The 19466-nt window shown below is 47.6% G+C and overlaps 1 protein-coding gene across 2 annotated transcripts in view; it reads left to right on the top strand.

The window, feature by feature from the left end:
* The window catches only part of ZC3H3 (zinc finger CCCH-type containing 3), a 367048-nt gene that overhangs the window by 225938 nt on the left and 121644 nt on the right, over positions 1–19466 (top strand). For both annotated transcript variants that reach the window (XM_068238126.1, XM_068238125.1), the window contains exon 5: positions 10854–11029. In XM_068238126.1, coding sequence (XP_068094227.1) covers positions 10854–11029 — 176 coding nt within the window. The remainder of the gene's footprint in view (positions 1–10853; positions 11030–19466) is intronic.

Raw genomic sequence — 19466 nt, 5'->3', positions numbered from 1 at the left:
TCAGTCAGAGCACCTGGTCTGCTGCATGCTTGTTGAGGGGCTGTGGCTAAAAGTATTAAAGACACAGGATCAGCAGGAGAGTCAGGCAACTGGTATTATTTTAAAAGGAAAAATCCATCTCCTTCTCAGTGTAGGTTCCCTTTAATGTGACTGGACCCGCTGGTGATGAGGGTGGGAGGGGTGGAGCCACATTAGTTATTAGTGGTCGCTATGCTGCAGCAGCATAGCGTGTGCAGAGTGGCCACTCCCAGATTGAGCATGCTACGCTGCCGATAGCATGCAAGGACACTAATTAAAGAGACTCTGTACTAAAAAAAAAAAAGTCCCTTGGGGGGTACTCACCTTGGGAGGGGGAAGCCTCAGGGCCCCAATGAGGCTTCCCCCTCCCCTGTAACTGCAGTCAGTCCAGCGCTGGCTCCCCCGAAGTGTCCCCGCTTGACAAGCCTGAGCATGCTTGATATATTTACCTTTCCTGGCTCCAGCGGGGGCGCTGTTGCGACTCTCAGCACGGAGATAGCCAGAAATAGCCGATCTCTACTATGCAGGTGCAGGAGACTTACAGGAGACTTGCACCTGCGCAGTAGAGGCCCGACAGCGATCGGCTATTTCCGCCTATCTCCGAGCGGGGAGCCGATACTGCGCCTGCGCTGGAGCCGGGAAGGTAAATATTTACATACCGCTGTTCGGAGGGGCCTAGAGACCACCGTGGGACACAAAAGGATGGGGGAAGCCTCGATAGGATCCGGAGGCTTCCCTCGCCCGAGGTGAGTACCCCCTGGAGAACTTTTTTTAGTTACAGGTTTTCTTAAAGGCACTTACGTTTTATAGTGTGTGTAACAGCTGATAATTATTGCTTTTAAGCATTGCTAACTTTAGTGAATCAACTCCAAAGTGGGCAGTGTCAAGCAGGGCTGTGGAGTCGGAGTCGGGGCAATTTTGGGCAGTCGGAGTTGGAGTCGGAGTCGTGATTTCATAAACTGAGGAGTCGGAGTCGGATGATTTAGTACAAAATCCACAGCCCTGTTAAGTATTAGACTAAGGAGTCAGAGTCGAGGAGTTGGAGTCTGAGCCATTTTGGGTACCCGGAGTTGGAGTCGGAGTCATGGTTTCATAAACCGAGGAGTCGGAGTTGGAGTCGGAAGATTTTTGTACCGACTCCACAGCCCTGGTGTCAAGTGCTGGTAGCAACTTGACCACATAGAGAGACAGCCATAGGTAGTACGAGTAACATCGTGTCTCCTGGGGTCATCCACCAGGGAATCACTGCTCTGGACTTCTGAGATCCAAGATACCAAATGATGTTGCAAGGTGCAAGTAAAAGAAAGAAAGTGAGAACTAACCCCCATACACACGCTCAACAGCGTTTTTTTATGCATCACAATTATCAAACAACATTTGTTGTGAAACAAATTGAAACAACCAAAAAAAAGTTGTTTGCTATTGTTCAACTGTTGGATTGACGTCTTATCCGTCTTATCAGTTGTGGGAAGAATAGCAAGCAACTTTTTTGGGTTGTTTTAACTTGTTTCACAAAAAAAGTTGTTTGATAATTGTGCTGCATAAAAGACCGCTGTTAAGCGTGTGTATGGGCTTAAGAGAGTAGAGAGAAGGAAAAAGGGGAAGGGAAAAGAGCGACCAGGAAGAAGTCTGGCCCACCAACCATATTGCACATGACTCTACATCCACCTTTCCCGTTATTAATAACAAGGCCAAAAAAAATTACTCTTCTGCTGGACCTTGCAAACATGGCATTCACGTGGAGAGCTCGGGGGTGTAAATGTCTATCCAATCATTCCAAATCTAATGGAATTTACTGTATTAGGGCAATTCGTATTGCGGTACGTTATCTTATAGAGAGGAAGCGCAGCATTAACTGTCTGTATCCATCGTTTGTTGGATGGGATAGTGTTTTATTCCAATGTATTTCTATCACTTTTTGCATAATGGGAAAACATCCTGATAAGTGTTTTCTGGGATCTCCCAAGATGCTCCAATTCAATTGAACAAAAAAAACACCAATAGAGGGGACAGTGGGCCCAGAAACTCTGTCACTTTCGCCAGTATGTAGCCAGGGTTGGGATATGTCCAACAGCATTATTTTACAGCTCTGTTCTCAAGGGGGGGGGTCCTGAACAGCAGGCAGTCTCCATATCCTTCTCACTTCAGCTGTGCTTTAAAGAGGAACTCCAGTGAAAATAGTGTAGTAAAAAAGTGCTTCATTTTTTACCATAATTATGTATAAATGATTTAGTCAGTGTTTGCTCATTGTAAAATCTTTCCTCTCCTCGATTTATATTCTGATATGTATTACATGGTGACATTGTTACTGTGGGCAGGTTATGTAGCTGCTCCTAGCTGTTTTGGCCGTTACAGACAGCTGTAAACAGCTAATTCCTGTCTGTGAACCTTGTTACATTGTAACAAACTGCCAAAAGTACCGCAGTACTCAGAGCTTCTTGTGGGAGGGGTTTCAGCACAAAGTCAGTCATACAGCGCCCCCTGATGGTCTGTTTGTGAAAAGCATTATATTTCTCATGTAAAAGGGGGTATCAGCTACTGATTGGGATAAAGTTCAATTCTTGGTTGGAGTTTCTCTTTAAGAAGGCCTCTAGATTCAGGGCCTGTTTCCACTGCAGCAGTTTCCCGCACGGATATCGGATGCAGAAGCAGAAAGTAATTGGCCACATCCGAATTGCGTTCAGGGGAACAAAAATGCTGCCTGCTGCAGATCCTTGCAGAAGGCATCTGAATCCCCGCGAATGTCACGGCTAGAGCAAATTGGATGGGAACTCACGTCAGCACATGTGCCGTGAAACACACGTGGGCACACCAGCGGCAATCTGTGGCCAGAGAGCGCTTTGTCCAATAAGGGAGCGCTGAATTTGTCCAATGGGAGCAGAGAGGTGTGGACAACCTACTGCAAGTGACAGTAACATAGGAGAAAAGTCATTTATAGTGCATTGTGTTCTGGAACAAATTTACATTATTTGCGCATGCATACACATGTATTTTATACTTTACAATGTTTCACAAAAATGGTCCTGTTTTCCTCCGCCCCAGTCTGAGGGCAGGAGAATCAGAATCCTCTTTATTCACCAAGCATGGCTGGGTGGTGCCCAGAATTGGGTTTGGCACATACACAGTATAGATAAGAGATGGGAGATGACAGGCAGTATACAGCAGAGTTATGCCAGGTACACACCATACAATTTTCTGTTAGATAGATGCCTTGATAGATAATTTCTGACATGTCCGATCTTATTTTTGATAGTTTTTCTGATCAATTTCTCATAGAAGTGAATGAAAATAGATAAGAAAAGATAACAGCATTGAATCGAAAATCGACAGAAAAAACGCATCGTGTGTTCCCCAGCATGACACACAGCAGTGTGAGCAGATTCATTGAGGGGGCACTAACTCAGTATACAAAAGTCGATAGCAAAAGTCGAAGTCGAACCATTGATGGTACCCGATCCAATCGATTGTATGGTCAATCATTTGGGAGATTGCACCGTTAATGGGCATCTTCTTATCTTCAGTCTTCTAGATCGGAATGGTAGCTTTTACATGTGTACGCAGGGCGGGCCACATTGTCTCCTAGCGAGCTGATTGGCCGGTGACAGATATCCATAGCTGCCTCTTCTTCAGTGCTTTATGTGGAAGGTTCTCTTGGTCCCCATTCTCCCTTCAGTAACATATATTGATGAATAGAAAACAAAATCAGAACTCCCAGGAGTGGCTACAATGGAGCAAAAGCCGCTTTCTAAAATGCTATGGAAAAGAAAGATGAACCCCCTACATACACCTGACTCTTAGGGCCCTTTCACACTGTGGCACGGTGCAGTGTGGCAAATTCCCGCGCTGCTACCGCAAGGCAGTGAAGACCTATGGGGAAAATCACATTACCTGCAGTGCAGTCTGTCGGAAGCCCTAAATCTGACTTCTTTCCAAAACTACGTCACCGCGCATGTCTGCGGCGTCAGACCAGAAGTCAGGATAGTCTGTGATGACACCTGTCGGTGTGAATACCCACCACAGGATTTGCACGTCACGTGGGTGTGTGCTAGGGGCATGATTGGAGTTGTGGTGGGAGCATGGCTGGGTGTTTGCAATATGCTTCCGCACACTTCATCACTTGGCCAGCAGGAAGTGAGCGTCACTTCCTACTTGGCCAGATGCCACGCAGGGAATACCGCAATGGTAACGTAGTATTCCCTGAAAGCCTATTTCTGGCGGTGCGGTGAGGCTGCCACACCGCCAATATGCAGTGTGAAACTGGCCTTAAGGTTAGTGTTAGGAGATGGTGGAGGGCAGTTTAGTGCTAGGAGTTGGTGGAGGGTAGGTAAGGTGTATGTAGGAGGTTCATCTTTGTTTTCCATAGCATTTTAGTAAGGGGGCTGTTTGGCCCTTTGTAGCCCCTTACACACTCCTGGGAGTTCTGCTTCACCCTGAGCTATTGGTGAATTGGTCCCCATATCCTCTTTGTAACCTCGGCGTCTGCACGGAATAGAGCGTATCACGCCTGGTATAATCTCCTCCAGGGAAGCGGTTCTCATTCAGGAGAGGCTCGGCGTCCGTGTGGAATAGCGTGTAGCGTGTCTGGAATAATCTCCTCTCAGTCAGGAGAGCGGGTCAAGGACGCTGGCCGGGCCTGACCTCCAGATTAATTCTCACTCTTAAACACCTCCAGTCTATTACGAGGGAACGCTTCCCATTCCGGCGGCGCGGCTCAGAGGTTAGAGGCTCCATGTTTTAATCTCACTGATAGGAAAATGATTCGTCTCATAACTGTTTAAGAACATGTCTTTGAAAATGTCATTTTAGTCACACGTCGCTGGCGAGAAATACTCTGTGTGGCATTGCTGAAAATATTCATAGCGGCTGGATGGGCCTGTTGGGGTTGTGCGGAGTTACTCTGCTCACCTACCCGCGTCTCCCTCCCCCTTCCTCTTCTGTAAATCCGGAACTCCTCTCTCTCTTCTCCAGCTCATTGTGAACCTCTGAGGGACAATCCTGGCAACTGGCTGATGATCTCTGTACAACGGCTGGAAAACGGGTCCGGACTATATCACTGAATGATAATGATAATAGTCCTCTGGTATTCCCACCCTTCACTTTACTTCCTCCTCTTCCCCCCCGCTCTCTTCTTTACCCCGACTATATCACTGGATGATAATGATAATAGTCCTCTGGTATTCCCGCCCTTCACTTTACTTCCTCCTCTTCCCCCCCGCTCTCTTCTTTACCCCGACTATATCACTGGATGATAATGATAATAGTCCTCTGGTATTCCCGCCCTTCACTTTACTTCTCCCCCCCCCCCCCCCCGCTCTCTTCTTTACCCCGACTATATCACTGAATGATAATGATAATAGTCCTCTGGTATTCCCGCCCTTCACTTTACTTCCTCCTCTTCCCCCCCCCCCCCCTCTCTTCTTTACCCCGACTATATCACTGAATGATAATGATAATAGTCCTCTGGTATTCCCACCCTTCTCATTACTTCCTCCCCTTCCCCCGCTCTCTTCTTTACCCCGACTATATCACTGAATGATAATGAGAATAGTCCTCTGGTATTCCCGCCCTTCACTTTACTTCCTCCTCTTCCCCCCCCCCCCCTCTCTTCTTTACCCCGACTATATCACTGAATGATAATGATAATAGTCCTCTGGTATTCCCACCCTTCTCATTACTTCCTCCCCTTCCCCCGCTCTCTTCTTTACCCCGACTATATCACTGAATGATAATGAGAATAGTCCTCTGGTATTCCCGCCCTTCACTTTACTTCCTCCTCTTCCCCCGCTCTCTTCTTTACCCCCGACTATATCAATGAATGATAATGATAATAGTCCTCTGGTATTCCCGCCCTTCTCATTACTTCCTCCTCTTCCCCCGCTCTCTTCTTTACCCCGACTATATCACTGAATGATAATGAGAATAGTCCTCTGGTATTCCCGCCCTTCACTTTACTTCCTCCTCTTCCCCCCCGCTCTCTTCTTTACCCCGACTATATCAATGAATGATAATGATAATAGTCCTCTGGTATTCCCGCCCTTCACTTTACTTCCTCCTCTTCCCCCGCTCTCTTCTTTACCCCGACTATATCACTGGATGATAATGAGAATAGTCCTCTGGTATTCCCACCCTTCACTTTACTTCCTCCTCTTCCCCCGCTCTCTTCTTTATCCCGACTATATCACTGGATGATAATGAGAATAGTCCTCTGGTATTCCCGCCCTTCACTTTACTTCCTCCTCTTCCCCCACTCTCTTCTTTACCCCGACTATATCACTGGATGATAATGATAATAGTCCTCTGGTATTCCTACCCTTCACTTTACTTCCTCCTCTTCCCCCCCCCCCCCCCCGCTCTCTTCTTCACCCCTCTAGTCACCTCCTGACCCACCTACTCTTCTTTGGCTTGTGTCCTTCTTCTCCTGACACCATTCCCCCTTCCCTCCCCGAACGGACCCACTACCCCCCTCATCTCTTCCCACCTGACCCATTTCCCTCTCCCCCCCCCCCCCATTCTTTTTCTTTCTTCTTGACACATTTTTCTCCTCCTGTCCCTCAGCATCTCCTACATCTCTCCTGCTAACTATTCTCTCTTCCATTGACTCCTTTTCACTCACACCTCCTGGGCTTCTTGATATTCCTCCCAACCCTACTCCTCTTCTGATGTTACTCCTCTCCTCCTGATATGTGAGGAGAGGGTTAGTGTGAGGAGAAGGTGGGGGAAGGTTAGTGTTGGGAGTCAGTGCGGGGAGATTAGTGTGAGGAGAAGGTGGGGGAAGGTTAGTGTTGGGAGGCAGTGCGGGGAGATTAGTGTGAGGAGAAGGTGGGGGAAGGTTAGTGTTGGGAGTCAGTGCGGGGAGATTAGTGTTAGGAGAAGGTGGGGGAAGGTTAGTGTTGGGAGTCAGTGCGGGGAGATTAGTGTGAGGAGAAGGTGGGGAAAGGTTACTGTTGGGAGGCAGTGCGGGGAGATTAGTGTGAGGAGAAGGTGGGGGAAGGTTAGTGTTGGGAGGCAGTGCGGGGAGATTAGTGTGAGGAGAAGGTGGGGGAAGGTTAGTGTTGGGAGGCAGTGCGGGGAGATTAGTTTTTAGGAGAAGGTGGGAAAGGGTTAGTGTGAGATGTAGGTTGAATAAAGTGTCAGTAGAATATGAGCAGTATTCTGATATTCTACCAACGGCATCACCCCGTGCCCATGTGTGTTACTATCTCTCCCTGAAGAAAAACATACTGCCCTATTTTTTCTACATTATGAATTGGATGCAACGCAGTTTTATATGACTTGTGAACAAGTTTTTCAGATGTCATAGTAAGTACACAATAGAAAAGGGAAATCTCATTTGCAGCAGTTCACTGATCCGGGCTGGAAGGGGGGTAGTAGTGGTGTCCTAAAAATGACCGCTGAAGTCTAGCTTGTTGCACAAACACGGTCTGAACTTTGGCTGTGAAACGAGTTGCATTTGCCTAGCCTGGGTAGAAGTTTGGTGATCCGGTGAGGGGAGTTGCATTTGCCCCGGCCTGGTTAGAAGTTTGGGGATCCGGTGAGGAGAGTTGAATTTGCCCCAGCCTGGTTAGAAGTTTGGTGATTCGGTGAGGGGAGTTGCATTTGCCTAGCCTGGGTAGAAGTTTGGTGATCCGGTGAGGGGAGTTGCATTTGCCCCAGCCTGGGTAGAAGTTTGGTGATTCGGTGAGGAGAGTTGCATTTGCCCCAGCCTGGGTAGAAGTTTGGGGATCCGGTGAGGAGAGTTGCATTTGCCCCAGCCTGGGTAGAAGTTTGGTGATCCGGTGAGGGGAGTTGCATTTGCCCCAGCCTGGGTAGAAGTTTGGCGATCCGGTGAGGAGAGTTGCATTTGCCCCAGCCTGGGTAGAAGTTTGGTGGTCCGGTGAGGGGAGTTGCATTTGCCCCAGCCTGGGTAGAAGTTTGGTGATTCGGTGAGGGGAGTTGCATTTGCCCCAGCCTGGGTAGAAGTTTGCTGATCTGGTGAGGGGAGTTGCATTTGCCCCAGCCTGGTTAGAAGTTTGGTGATCCGGTGAGGGAAGTTGAATTTGCCTAGCCTGGGTAGAAGTTTGGCGATTCGGTGAGGAGAGTTGCATTTGCCCCAGCCTGGTTAGAAGTTTGGTGATTCGATGTGGCGATGCCGTCACATTTTACCTTCGGAGGGGCTTTATTTGGAAGCGGCCTGCGATATGCAGAGACACCGGGCCAGACGTATCCCTAGACCATCCCAGACTGATCCTATTACCGCTCACACAGCTCTGCGCTTCCGACTCATTCCTCTGATATTTTTATTATAATTTAAAATTAATGATGTATGCACAAAATATATGATTTTCTGTGCGGTTGTATGAGGAAACGAGGAGGAGTGTGCCGGAACTGCTGTGTCTTTGGTGCGTCACCGGTTCTGCCGGCGTTAACCCTCTGTGTGCTGCATGGCATGTGTCCGGGGCTGCCGGCGTTAACCCTCTGTGTGCCGCATGGCATGTGACCGGGGCGTGCGGCGTTAACCCTCTGTGTGCCGCATGGCATGTGACCATGGCGTGCGGCGGTAACCCCCCGTGTGCCGCAGTGTTTGTAGTTGAGGTTTCTGAGGTCTCAGGATGTAGTCCCAGTGCTGGTATTGCACGGTTGTGCTGCCGTCCACACAGAATGTCATGTACACAGTGTGGCGGACGTCACAGAAGGAAGCCAGGCTGGGAGAACGATACCTGAAGGTAAGGAGTGGTGTAGGCCAGAGAGCTGAGAGTGTGACCTTCAGGCAGGTACATCATAATAACATAGTTTGGTTGAAAAAAAGACACCCGTCCATCTGGCACATTTCCCAGTTGATCCAGGGGAAGGTGAGGAACCTTACAAGGCCTGGGCCAATAAGCCATAAAAGGGAAAAAAATCCTTCCTGACTCCAGATGGCAGTCAGATAAAATCCCAGGATCAACTCTTCCGGGAATTACCTGGTAATTACCGTATATACTCGCATACAAGCCGAATTTTTGACCCCCAAAAAGGGGGCCAAAAGTTGGGGGGTCGGCTTGTATGCGAGTCGTGGGTGGTGGTCTGCGCCCCCCGCCCTCTCGCCCCCTCCCTCCGCGGCCGCCGCTGCTGCTAAATTACCTGCTTCAGCGGCCGCTTCCTAATCCGGGTTCCCCTCTTCATCCTGCGGACTCCGTAACTGTATCACAGCAGCGCGCCCGGCGCTGCTGCTGTGACGATGCAGGGGGCAGGAAAGAGCGGTTCCCCTGGTAACGGCGCATCGCCGTTACCAGGGGAAACGCTCTTTCCTGGCCCCTGCATCGTCACAGCAGCAGCGGCGGGCGCGCTGCTGTGATACAGTTACGGAGTCCGCAGGATGAAGAGGGGAACCCGGATTAGGAAGCGGCCGCTGCCTAAAGCAGGTAATAGCAGCAGCGGCCGCAGAGGGAGGGAGGGAGCGTGTGGGGCAGGGCACTACACTGGGCACTATACTAGCTAAACTGGGGCACTATACTAGCTATACTGAGCACTATACTAGCTAAACTGGGGCACTATACTAGCTAAACTGGGCACTATACTAGCTATACTGGGGCACTACCTACCCATACTGGGCACTTTACTAGCTATACTGGGACACACTAGGGGAATAAGGCGGCCAGCATTTCCTACCCCCGGCTTATATGGGGGTCAATCATTTTCCCCTGTTTTTTCAGGTAAAAGTTGGGGGGTCGGCTTATATGCGGGTCGGCTTATATGCGAGTATATACGGTATAGCCGTGGATGCCCTTCAATGCAAGGAAAGCATCCAAACCCTCTTTAAATTCGGATATAGAGTTTGCCATAACTACTTCCTGAGGTAAGATGGTCCAGATTTTTACTACTGTGTAGGACCCCTTTCTAAATACAGTAGATCCTGTTCCGTTGTACAACCCTAGGGACATCACGGGGCTGGGCTAATATGGTAATAGGCTGGGGGCAGATTCACGGGGTTGTGAGAAATACGGTGGAGGAATAGGCCAAAGGGCAGGTAAGTGGGGGTGGAGCAGTAGGCCGGAGGACAGATAAGTGGGGGTGGAGCAGTAGGATGGAGGGCAGATAAGTGGGGGTGGAGCAGTAAGCTGGAGGTCAGATAAGTGGGTGTGAAGCAGTATGCTGGAGGTCAGATAACTGGGGGTGGAGCTGTAGGCTGGAGTGCAGATAAGTGGGGGTGGAGCAGTAGGCTGGAGGTCAGATAAGTGGGAGTGGAGCAGTAGGCTGGAGGTCAGATAACTGGGGGTGGAGCTGTAGGCCGGAGGGCAGATAAGTGGGGGTGGAGCAGTGGGCTGGAGGGCAGATAAGTGGGGGTGGAGCAGTGGGCTGGAGGGCAGATAAGTGGGGGTGGAGCAGTAGGCTGGAGGTCAGATAAGTGGGGGTGGAGCAGTAGGCTGGAGGTCAGATAAGTGGGGGTGGAGCAGTAGGCCGGAAGACAGATAAGTGGGGGTGGAGCAGTAGGCCGGAATGCAGATAAGTGGGGGTGGAGCAGTAGGCCGGAGGTCAGATAAGTGGGGGTGGAGCAGTAGGCCGGAGGTTCGGTATACCTGAAGGAGCGGGAATCTGGTCCCGAGAAACGTGTTGCAATCTATGAGAGTTTTATATGGATCAATAAAACTACAGTTCCTAACTTCTTATGTTGTAAAAGGTTTTTAATAATTGTAACTGAATCAGGTACGTAATTATCTGATAAGGTTATTTTCAGCTCAGGCATAATTTTAAGTCTGATAACCTCTCGGTATTTTCTTCACCATTAGCTCTCCAGATGACTGTGTTTATATTTGTGTTTGGTTACTTTAGTTCAATGTTTTCCGGTACAGCCTGTGACTTGCTGTTGTTCTCCGCAGGGTCCTCTTGTTCAACCGAAGCCGGCAGTTTACTCAGGTCAGGAGAGGCCACGCCCAGCAGAGATGGAGGAATCGCGGCCTGCGGTGTATCGGAGGCGCCATCTACAGAGTTTCCGATAACAAGCTGTCCAAAGCCTGGAGTCCCGGCACTGCCAGCAAGCCGACTGCCAAAACGGGTGAGTTACATGATGTATGGAGCAGGTGTGTGTCAGTCCAGCCCAGCTATATCCCCCATTACTCCATAGTGGCCTCATCCAGCACACAGTCTCCCAATCTACCACCTGGCATCTTGATACTGCAGTGCCGTGCAACACTGGGTCCCCGGGTTAAAATCCCAGCTAGGGTACTATCTGCACAGAGTTTTTATGTTGTACCCGTCAATGGACATATGACTATGGTAGGGATTAGATTGTGAGCTCCTCTGAGGACAGTCAGTGACAAGACTATGTACTCTGTAATGTGCTGCAGGAGATGTCAGTGCTATATAAATACATAATAATAATATGGTAGGACATTACACTATGGCTATGGTAGGATTAGAGTGTGAGCTCCTCTGGGGGCAGTCAGTGACATGACTATGTACTCTGTAATGTGCTGCAGGAGATGTCAGTGCTATATAAATACATAATAATAATATGGTAGGACATTACACTATGGCTATGGTAGGATTAGAGTGTGAGCTCCTCTGGGGGCAGTCAGTGACATGACTATGTACTCTGTAATGTGCTGCAGGAGATGTCAGTGCTATATAAATACATAATAATAATATGGTAGGACATTAGGCTATGACTATGGTAGGATTAGACTGTGAGCCCCTCTGAGGACAGTCAGTGACATGGCTATGTACTCTGTACAGTGCTGCAGGAGATGTCAGTGCTATATAAATACATAATAATAATATGGTAAGACATTAGGCTATGACTATGGTAGGATTAGAGTGTGAGCTCCTCTGGGGACAGTCAGTGACATGACTATGTACTCTGTAATGTGCTGCAGGAGATGTCAGTGCTATATAAATACATAATAATAATATGGTAGGACATTAGACTATGACTATGGTAGGATTAGATTGTGAGCTCCTCTAAAGACAGTCAGTGACATGACTATGTACTCTGTAATGTGCTGCAGAAGATGTCAGTGCTTTATAAATGCATAATAATAATAATATGGTAGGACATTACACTATGACTATGGTGGGATTAGAGTGTGAGCTCCGCTGAGGACAGTCAGTGACATGACTATGTACTCTGTAATGTGCTGCTGAGGATGTCACTGCTATATAAATACATAATAATACTATGGTAGGACATTATACTATGACTATGGTAGGATTAGATTGTGAGCTCCTCTGAGTACAGTCAGTGACATGGCTATGTACTCTGTAAAGTGCAGCAGAAGATGTCAGTGCTGTATAAATACATAATAATATGGTAGAACATTAGACTATGACTATGGTAGGATTAGATAGTGAGCTCCTCTGAGAACAGTAAGTGACATGACCATGTACTCTGTAAAGTGCTGCAGAAGATGTCAGTGCTGTATAAATACATAATAATATGGGAGGACATTAGACTATGACTATGGTAGGATTAGATAGTGAGCTCCTCTGAGGACAGTCAGTGACATGACTATGTACTCTGTAAAGTGCTGCAGAAGATGTCAGTGCTATATAAATACATAATAATAATATGGTAGGACAGTATACTATGACTATGGTAGGATTAGAGTGTGAGCTCCTCTGAGGACAGTCAGTGACATGGCTATGTACTCTGTAAAGTGCAGCAGAAGATGTCAGTGCTATATAAATACATAATAATAATATGGTAGGACATTACACTATGACTATGGTTGGATTAGAGTGTGAGCTCCTCTGAGAACAGTAAGTGACATGACCATGTACTCTGTAAAGTGCTGCAGAAGATGTCAGTGCTGTATAAATACATAATAATATGGTAGGAAATTAGACTATGACTATGGCAGGATTAGATTGTGAGCTCCTCTGGGGACAGTCAGTGACATGACTATGTACTCTGTACAGTGCTGCAGAAGATGTCAGTGCTATATAAATACATAATAATAATATGGTAGGACATTAGACTATGTCTATGGTAGGATTAGATTGTGAGCCCCTCTGAGGACAGTCAGTGACATGACTAGGTACTCTGTAATGTGCTGCAGAAGATGTCAGTGCTATATAAATATATAATAATAATAATATGGTGGGACATTACCTTATTACTATGGTAGGACTTCACTATACCTGATTACACTTTTGTTACATTTTGTTCAAAACAAGACTCATCAAGTTTCTTTGATGTTTCATAACCGATTACACAGTTACTTGGGTATCAAGGAAAGCATCCAAGCCCCCTTTAAATGCAGATATAGAATTCCTTTGGTAACATATTCCAGATTTGAACAACTTTTACTGTAAAGAACCCTTTCAAAATAGATGGCAAAACCTCCATGTGCAAATCGTGTCTCCATGCTTTATTGAATAGTTGTAAAACCCTGTTTGGTTCTATCACGTCATATTATTAAGCCTCATTTAAATGGATATTGCACGAGAGAAGCCATTCCCCTTTAAGGCCACACCCCCAAGCCACGCCTACTAGCCAGTATTTCTCCACTTGGAAGGTGGAAGAGGTAAGATAATGAGTGCAGGGAGTCTAATAACAACTGATGAAGTTCTGGGGACTGGTTCAGAACACATCATCCATGATTGATTAGTGCTCAGCAGGTGGAGCGTGATGTAATAATGTTGACAAACACGAGATTGGCACACACTGCTGTTTGTTTACTGTCAGTATAGCCACTGCATAACAGCTGAGAGCATACATAAGCTGTACATTCTGTGTTTGCCCCCTGAACAATCAGCATACAATTTATAGAAAGATGAGTTTAAAAGTGAACCCGAGGTGGGAGGTATATGGAGGCTGCCATATGTGTTACCTTTTAAGCCATACCAGTTGCCTGGTTGCACAGCTGATCCTTTGCCTTTAATACTTGTAGCCACACACCCTGAACAAGCATGCAGAAGATCAGGTGTTTCTGACATTGTCAGTACTGACAAGATTAGCTGCATGCTTGTTTCTGGTGTGATTCAGACACTTCTGCAGCCAAATAGACCAGCAGGGCTGCCAGGCAACTGGTATTGTTTAAAAGGAAATAAATATGGTAGCCTCCATATACCTCTCACCTCAGGTTCCCTTTACAAAATGTCAGTTACCTGGCTGTGGTTCTGATCCTCTGTCAACTATACTATACCACAGCCCCTGAACAAGCATGCTGCAGATCTGGTGTTCTGACTGAAGTGTGACTGGATTATCAGCATGCTTGTTTCAGGGTTGTAACTCAAACACTACTGAACACAGAGGAATTAACAGGACTGCCAGGCAACTGGTATTGTTGAAAAGGGAATAAATATGGCAACCTTCATATCCCTCTCACCTGAGATGATGTTTTGTGATCAGCCTGGTACTTGTTACCCCAGTCAGAGTACAGATGAGATGATTGGCTCTCTGGTGAGCAGCCTGTTCTGTTGTGTGGAGAGGTGTGAGGGTGGAGCAGGAGTCCCCTGTAACTCGCAGTACATCTGACCTCTGAGTACGATCTAAGCCAGCGGATTGCAGATGGAGAGGCGATCGGAGTCATGTGATGCCTGCGGCCAAGACAGGTTCTCACCTGAGCTGCATGCTAGCCATTGTTCTGGGCTAGGAAAACATTTGTGTACATAGCTCAGTACTGTCCATATTATGCTTTAAAGAGAAACTGTGACCAAGAACTGAACTTCATCCCAATCAGTAGCTGATACCCCCTTTTACATGAGAAATCTATTCCTTTTCACAAACAGACCATCAGGGGGCGCTTTATGGCTGATATTGTGGTGAAACCCCTCCCACAGTGTGATGTCAGAACCATGGATCTGACATCACATTGTGGGAGCCTTGTTGCATTGTGGGAAATAACAGCTGTTTACAACTGCCAAAAAAGCAAGCAGCATCTCCTTCCACTGACATCACCTGCCAGCAGTCACCATGTGATAAATGTCAGAATGTAAATCAGGGAGAGGAAAGATTTAACAATGAGCAAACACTGACTAAATCATTTATACATAATTGTAAAAAGGAAGCACTTTTTTATTACATTATTTTCACTGGAGTTCCTCTTTAAAGGGAAACTGTAACAAAGAATTGAACTCCATCCCAATCAGTAGCTGACACCCCCTTTCCCATGATAAATCTTTACCTTTTCACAAACAGACCATCAGGGGGCGCTGTATGACTGATATTGTGGTGAAACCCCTCCCACAGTGTGATGTCATGACCATGGTGCTGATATCACACACTGGGAGCCTTGTTGCATTGTGGGAAATAACAGCTGTTTCCAACTGGCAAGCAACCAGCATCCTCCTCTGTGCATTTGGAAAAAAAAAAAACAAAACAAAACCCTGTTAGCCTATCGCATTGTTAGGGGGTTTGGTTATAAATAATGCCAGTTAGTGCTGTCTGTTTTTTTTTTTTCATGTCTGCCAGTAGTAAAGATGATGCCCGGCTGGCTGATTGTGGCTCAAACAATATGAACACATTACATGGCAAATATCAATCATTTCTTGATCTCTTTTCTATTTTTTAACGTCTCACTTTGCAATGCATTGATTTACTGTATTTAAAGAGGAACTGTCGCGAAAAAATCTTAAAATTTAAAACACATACAATTAAGTACGTTTCTCCCAGAGTAAAATGAGCCATACATTACTTCTCTCCTATGTTGCTGTCACTTACAGTAGGTAGTAGAACTCTGACAGAACCGACAGGTTTTGGACTAACCCATTTCCTCATGGGGGATTCTCAGCATGGCCTTTATTTATAAAGTCACTCCTTGAGAAAGATTTATACAAAGATGCTGGCCAGCCTCCCTGCACACTATTGCGGCAGTTGGACGGAGCACTGCCATTCACTAAGTGCTTTTATAAATAAAGAAAACCCTGAGAACCCCCCTATGAGAAGATGGGCTAGTCCAAAACCTGTCGGTAATGTCAGATTTCTACTGCCTACTGTAAGTGACAGCAACATAGGAGAAAAGTAGTTCATGGCTCATTTTACTCTGAAGAAATGTACTTCTTGTTTATGTGTTTGAAATTTTAAGATTTTTGTGACAGTTCCTCTTTAAATGCTTATATTTTTGAAAAGACCTAAAATAAATAATATTAGTATTTTGCATCATTGATCTGGGTTGTATTTTAAGACCGTTTAAACAAACGTGTGTATAGAAACCTAGAGCAGATACACAGGAAGTGGCAGCTGCATACGTATCTTCATGTGCAGATGATCTGTGTTTGGGTTTTAGGATTTAGATGCCTTTTTATTATCAGTGAATTTTAACCTCTGGGATGCTGTGAGCTAAACGGGGCGATGCACTTTAAGGCAGATCGCCATCATGGCGGGGGTTGCGGTACCCCCAGCGTTGGCATGCCCGGCCGCCCCGCAGATGTTGGCATGGCTGAGCGCCCGCCTGGTGACACGACTTGACAGGCAGACAGGTAACACCCCCCTGAACAGGCGACAGATGGGGCAGCGGCGTCCTCATCCGGGCGAATGACAGCTCCTACGCGAGGAGAGGCCGCGGACGCGCCATCAATTGCGGCTCACTCACTGCGCGAGACGCGGGGCTGGCAGGTGACTGACGGCGACACGGGCGCGCCACCTGGAGTGATACACACTTGTCACTTTTACAGGCCCGCGCCGCGCTCCCTGCACGCCTTGTCTTGTTCTTCTCTTGATTTATGTGGCTTTAACATCCTCTCATGTGTTTATTTACTGCCTAACAGATTGTACAAACAGCTTGCACTCTATTTCGCTTCGCCGCTGAGCGACTCCTGACAATCTCAGGACAGACTCACGCTGATTAAAAAAGACAGAACAGATATTCATTGGACTGAGATGTGATAGAACTATAGTTTGAGTTTCAGCAAGATAACTGGAGTTTTTGTTATAATGCTTAAAGGGAACCTTAACTGAACGGGGGGGTATAGAGTTTTACTTACCTGGGGCTATTACCAGCCCCTGCAGCAGTCCTGTGCCCTCGGCGCCGCTCTGGAATCCTCCGGTCCCCCACTGCCACTTAGTTTCGTTTTTGACGACTCACCAGTCGCCGGCCGCCATGTGTATTATTGGACGCATTCACCAATGCAATTAGCGCTATTGCGGACCGCCACGCGTACAAAATACGCGTTGCCGCATTCCGCACGCGTAGATATGTGGCAACGCCTATTTTTGTACGCGTTGCGGTCCGCAATAGCGCTAATTGCATTGGTGAATGCGTCCAATAATACGCATGGCGACCGGCCGACTGGTGAGTCGTCAAAAACGAAACTAAGTGACAGCGGGGGACCAGAGGATTCCAGAGCGGCTCCGAGGGCACAGGACTGCTGCAGGGGGCTGGTAATAGCCCCAGGTAAGTAAAACTCTATACCCCCCGTTCAGTTAAGGTTCGATTTACCTGTCTGTCTCTTCTCTGCTCTTCTCTCTGCTCTCTCTCTCTGCTCTCTCTCTGCTCTCTCTCTCTCTCTCTCTCTCTCTCTCTCTCTCTCTCTCTCTCTCTCTCTCTCTCTGTCTGTGTCTCTCTCTCTCTCTCTCTCTCTCTCCTTCTCTCTCTCTCCTCTCTCTCTCTCTCTCTGTGTCTCTCTCTCTGCTCTCTGTCTCTGTCTCTGTCTCTCTCTCTCTCTCCTCTCTCTCTCTCTCTGTGTCTCTCTCTCTCTTCTCTCTCTCTCTCTCTCTCTCTCTCTGTGTTCTCTCTCTCATGCCTCGCTCTCTCTCTCTCTCTCTCTCTCTCTCTCTCTCTCTCTCTCTCTCTCTCTCTCTCTCTCTCTGTGTCTCTCTCTCTCTCATTCGCTCGCTCTCTCCCTCTCTCTCTCTCTCTCTCTCTCATGCGCTCTCTCTCTCTCTCTATGCGTCTCTCTCTCTCTCTTCTCTCTCTCTGCTCTCTCTCTCTCTCTTGCTCTCTCTCTCTCTCTCTCTCATGTCTCTCTCTCTCTCTCTTCATGCGCTCTCTCTCTCTCTCTCTCATGCGCTCTCTCTCTCTCTCACTGCGCTCTCTCTCTCTCTCTCTCATGCTCTCTCTCTCTCTTCTCTCTCTCTCTCTCTCTCTCATGCTCTCTCTCTCACATTCTCATTCTCTTCCCCCTGCCGTGCTCACTCTCTCCCCTCTCTCCCTCTCTCTCTCTCTCTCTCTCTCTCTCTCTGCTCTCTCTCTCTCTCTCTCTGTGTCTCTCTCTCTCTCTCTCTCTCTCTCTCTCTTCTCTCTCTCTCTCTCTCTCGTGTCTCTCTCTCTCTCATGCGCTCGCTCTCTCCCTCTCTCTTCTCTCTCACTCGCTCTCTGTCTCTCTCTCTCTCTCTCTCTCTCTCTCTCTCTCTCTCTCTCTCTCTGTGTCTCTCTCTGTCTCTCTCTCTCTCTCTCCAAATCCAAATCCAAAAAAGCTTTATTGCAGGACCAAAATACATTTAGCATATTGCCAAAGCAAAATAGAACATTAAGATTGTGGGAATAAGGGAAAGACATGGGTATACAGTCCATAGGAGGATGTACGGGATGGTATGGGGGGGATGGGGTATATAGTCCATAGGGGAGGGGGGTATAGGCATACAGTCCATAGGGGAGGGGAGTATGGGGTTATACAGTCCATGTGTTATCATGTTCCTCTCAGTTGGTGGCAGGCCGTGACATATCGGGCAGCTATTTGCACAGTTTCTTCCTCTTCCCCCAGTATGATGTAGAGTTTCCTCTCCTCATCTGTGAGGTGAAATCTGCAATGTGGGCGGAGAGTCTTTGAAATGGGCGGTCCTCAACGGTGTATATTTGCTGCAGTGTAGCAGGAAGTGGGCCTCATCCTCCAGGACCCCCTGGTCACATTGCCTGCACAGTCTCTCCTCCCGGGGCTTCATGTCTGTCTGTGTCGTCCTGTCTCTATCTCCAGGTTGTGGGCACTCAGACGGTACAGGCTCAAGGCCTGTCTATCTTTGTGGTGGTGTAGCCTCTCCAGATATGGGGCCATTGTGTACTCCCTCTGTAGTGATTGGTAGATAGTGAGTTTCTGGGAGTTCTTTATGTCACTTCTCCATTCCTCTATGTATCGGTCCTTGCAGCTTTCTATCATTCCTTTTATTTGGGCTTTTGTCAGCCTGTGTTGGTGGTCTTGGCTGGGCTGGCTCTTGACGTTTTGTTTCAGAGAGCGTGGTATGGCCTCCCCACCCTGGCTCAGTGAGGCTTTATGGTGGTAAGTGCTGGGGTTGCTGCTCTGTATATGCGCCCAATATGAGAGCGCCCTCTGCTGGATAGTCAGCCATAGTGGGAATCTGCCTAGCTCTGCCCGGCAAGCTGAGTTCGAAGTGCTGCGATGGACTTGGAGAAGATACTTGCAGAACTCTAGATGGGAAGATTTCTGTTGGGCTGGAGTCCCATTTTGATTGGTCAGGGTAGGTGACCGGGCCCCAAACCTCACTGCTATAGAGCAGGATTGGGGTGATGATGCTGTTGAATATCTTTACCAGACTCTCACCGGTGGTTTTAGGTGGTAAAGTTGCCTTCTGATGGCATAAAACGTTCTGCAGGCTT

This window comes from Hyperolius riggenbachi, chromosome 5, assembly GCF_040937935.1.
Source record: "Hyperolius riggenbachi isolate aHypRig1 chromosome 5, aHypRig1.pri, whole genome shotgun sequence".
Lineage (NCBI taxonomy): Eukaryota > Metazoa > Chordata > Amphibia > Anura > Hyperoliidae > Hyperolius > Hyperolius riggenbachi.
Note: the sequence above shows the minus strand (reverse complement) of the source record. Positions and strands in the feature narration are given on the sequence as shown.